At 59.7% G+C, this 3,560-nt stretch overlaps 1 protein-coding gene across 1 annotated transcript; it reads left to right on the forward strand.

Annotated features, from left to right (window-relative positions):
- Positions 1-1,102: 1,102 nt before the first annotated feature.
- LOC307180245 (PDZ domain-containing protein MAGIX-like) lies at positions 1,103-3,295 on the forward strand. Its single transcript, XM_079910365.1, is given in 4 exon segments — positions 1,103-1,276; positions 1,278-1,569; positions 1,681-1,852; positions 2,573-3,295. Coding segments are annotated over 4 exon segments (816 nt in total). The 5' UTR covers positions 1,103-1,229; the 3' UTR covers positions 2,878-3,295.
- Positions 3,296-3,560: the final 265 nt, after the last annotated feature.

Raw genomic sequence — 3,560 nt, forward strand, 5'->3', positions numbered from 1 at the left:
GAGTTATTCACAGGGTGTTCGGAGGTGTCCAGGAATATTGGGGTTAAATAGCTGTCCAGGGTGGGTGCAGTTTTGGGTCCACGGGCATACCCGCGATGGTCGGGGGTCGCGGGAGATGAGAGGGGCAGTCGGTGACTTTCAGAACTATCGAGGGAGTGGTCTCGGGTCTCCGGGATCTTGAGGGGCATTCTAGGTCTTCGGTCGTGGCGGGGGGGGGGCTGTAGGTGGTCGCTGAGACTCAGGGTGGGCCCTGATCTGTTTTTTTCACTCGCGCAGGCCGTGGCCTTCCCCCGCCCGCGGGCCCCAGAGCCCGGCAGCTCCTGGCGCGGCTGGACGCGCGCCCCCTGGCGGCCCGAGCTGCGGCCGACGTGGCGGCGCTGGTACGCCGGGCCGGCGCCACATTGCGCCTGCGCCCCAAGGAGGGTGCGTGATGGGGGCGGGGCCTCCAGGGGGCGTGGTCGGAGTGGAGCGGGGTTCTGGGGGGGCGGGCCCAGGAGTGTTAGTTACTCCCCTGGGTGGGGCCAATGGGTGTGAGTTAGGAGGACGGGCCTCGGCGGTGATTCGAGGGTGCTGGGGTTAGCCTAGACTATTCCTCTAGGAGGTGACACAGAGGGTTACTGCAGTAGGTGAACGTTGCAAGGTTAGTTGTGGGTGCGGAGCTTGATCTTTACTTTTGTCAGCGGGGTTTCGAGTGGAGGAGGTGGGGCCTGGAGAGGGTTGGGGGCAGGCATTAGGCTAAAGGGCGGGCCTGGAATGTTAGTCAAGGAGGTGGAGTCTATAAGCGCCCTGGGGAAGCGGCTCGAAAGGTTAGGAGTAGGTTAAAGTTTATAGGCTGATTGGAGGGCGGGGCCTGGAATCTTCAGCAGCGGAATCCTGGAGTAGCACCCTGCAAGGTGAGCCTAAGGGTTTAATATGAGGGGCGGGATCTGCGTGTTATTAGAGGGAGGTAGGAAGGTGTTTAGGATTATTCAAATAGCTGGTCCCAGGGTTATTAGCTAAGAAGGCGGGATCAGGATAGTTATTCGTGTGGGCGGAGCCTAGTTAAATGGATGAGCATGTCTGTCTCTGCATCCTAGAGGCAAGGAGATGAGATGAGGCTAGAAACATTAACTCAGTAGGCTGGTCCTAGATAGTTTCTTTATAGTACCCTTCCGACTGCCTTTTTCATCCCCCAGACAATAGCGTGCTGGATTCTGCAGACATAGAGGTCACAGACAGTCGCCTTCCTCATGCCACTTTCGTGGAACACCGGCCCCAGGTACCACCTTGTCCTCCTTCGAGGCCACCTGCCTCGAGACCGGCAGTGTATGTATACTTGTGTCCTTACTCCAGCATCGTCGGTCAGAGACCTTGGGTACACGTACCGCGCCACCCCAAGTGACCGAGGGTAAGGCACGTCGTGCTTCGAAGCCGCCCCAGGCCTCTGGTCAGTTCTGTGTGGAACTCGTTCGCAGTTCCGTGGGCTTTGGCTTCACATTAAGTGGAGGCCGAGATGCAGACGGGGACGCTCCGCTGGCAGTTCGCGGGCTGCTGAAGGACGGGCCAGCACAGCGCTGCGGTCGCTTGCAGGTGAAGCATAAAGCACCCTCCATTCGACGGTGCCAGCCCTGTCCTATCCTGTTGTCGATGTGCTCTCCGTTTTGACCTTTCTACAACACCCCTTGCCTTGCACTCTTGCAGCCTGGCGACCTCGTGCTCCACATCAATGGAGAGTCAACTCAGGGCCTCACGCATGCTGAGGTCATGGATCGGATTCGCACAGGAGGTCCCCGGCTCTGCCTTGTGCTAAGCAGGCCTCCTGAGACCCACCCCGGCAAGCCTGAGCGGGTGGGAGGGCCCTGGAAAGAAGATGGTGGGTTTCTCAGAGGATTGGGGTCAGGGATCTGTGAGAGGAAGAGGGTCGCAGAGTGGAGAGGCTGGGGACCTGGGTGAGAAGGGTTTGGTGGTCACAATGGGGAGGATCAGGGCTTGGTGTTTGTGAGGGTCATGATATTTTCAAAAGTGGGGATGGGAAGACCAGGGTCCCAGGATAGGAATAAGGGTGGATTTCAGAGGGGAGGCTTTTGAGGTACTGTGAGGGAAGAGAAAAGAGGGGTTTGGGGCAAAAGTGGTTGTTCAGAAAGAAGGGTCATGGTCCTCAGATGGGAAAGCAGAGTGGGTCTCAGTGGAGAGGGGATGGAATGGGGATCCAGAGGGTAGGGGGTCTGGTCCCAAAAGACGAGGGATCCATTAGGGAAAGGATTGGGAGTTGAGGAAGGTGGGATGAGCAAGGGAGAGAGTCTGGGATCCTGTATGGGAGGGATTTGACTTCCTTTGGGAGTTGTGGGAATTGATTCCTGAGGGGAGTGTTCTGCATCCAGGAAGGGAGGGGACTCGGGAAAGGAGGTGTCGGGTCTTGAGGAGTGGCTCGGGTTCCCGAAGGGCGTGTCCATTCATTGACGGAGATTTCTCTGAGTACTGGGGTCTCTGTCTCCCGCAGCCCTTCGAGTCTGCCGGCCACCCTCAGCCAAGGGGCCCCATCTCCGTTCCCCACCCTATCGCCTAATCTAATCTGCAGTCTTGCCATCCCCAGATCGCAGTGCAGATCCTGGGGGACCAGAGGTGACGAGGTCTCGAAGCTCCAGCACTTCCCCACTTCAGCACCCTCGACCCCGTACGACGCCCCAAACCCGGGGCAGCCCGGAGTCTAGCCCAGGAGTGGCGGACGACCCCGCGGTTCCTCCTCCTGAGGGCCGCACAGAGGACCCCAACGACCACACCCCGGATTCCCCTGGACCCTGGCTGGTGCCGAGCGAGGAACGGCTCTCGCGAGCCCTAGGGGTCCCGGGGTCCGCGCAGCTAGCCCTGGAGATGGCAGCCGGAAGGCGGAGGCACTGAGCGTGTAGCAGACGGGTCACTTGGTACTGCCCAACCTGGATCTGGTGTGCCCCGCCCGCCGCTCACTAGCATCATGGGGAGAGCTTCCTTGGCCTTCTCCCCCCTCCTGCTTCGCAGTCGACCAGCCCTTGCTCCCCTCGAGGCGTCAGTGGTACGGCCCTCCCGGACCGGCCAGCCCTGCGCAACTTGCTTCGGGCGGGGGAGGTAATAAAATGGTTCGATCCGGTCTTAACTTGCCAGGTGCTCTAGGCTGGGTGGGGCTCCCGAGTCCTACCCGTAAAGCAGCGGGTGGGTCGACCTGGTTGTGAGGAGGGCCTCTTCTAGCAACCATTGTCAAGCTTACTTCCTGCTGTTTCTTTAATGCCTCTAGAGAGGTCTTCGCTTCTGCCGGCATAGCCCCACGCCGTTCCCCTTCGCCAACTCCTGCTTCTCTCCCCATTTATTCATTTCACTGTTTTGGACGTGTGCAGGGCTCAAAGTTAATTATTGCGCGTGGCGTGGGGAATGCAGAGGTGGGCCTATTGTGGCGGGGAGTGCACCAGTGTACCCACAACCCCGGCCAAGAGTCGTCCAGACCCTCAGCTGGGCTGGATAGCAAGGCTAGAACCGGGGCGGCTTCCTTCGCCGAGAACCTGCGGTCTCTCACTTCCAGCCTGGTCTGCCAGCTTTGGCTGGCTGTAGAC

This window comes from Stenella coeruleoalba, assembly GCF_951394435.1.
Source record: "Stenella coeruleoalba genome assembly, chromosome: X".
In the NCBI taxonomy this organism is placed as follows: domain Eukaryota; kingdom Metazoa; phylum Chordata; class Mammalia; order Artiodactyla; family Delphinidae; genus Stenella; species Stenella coeruleoalba.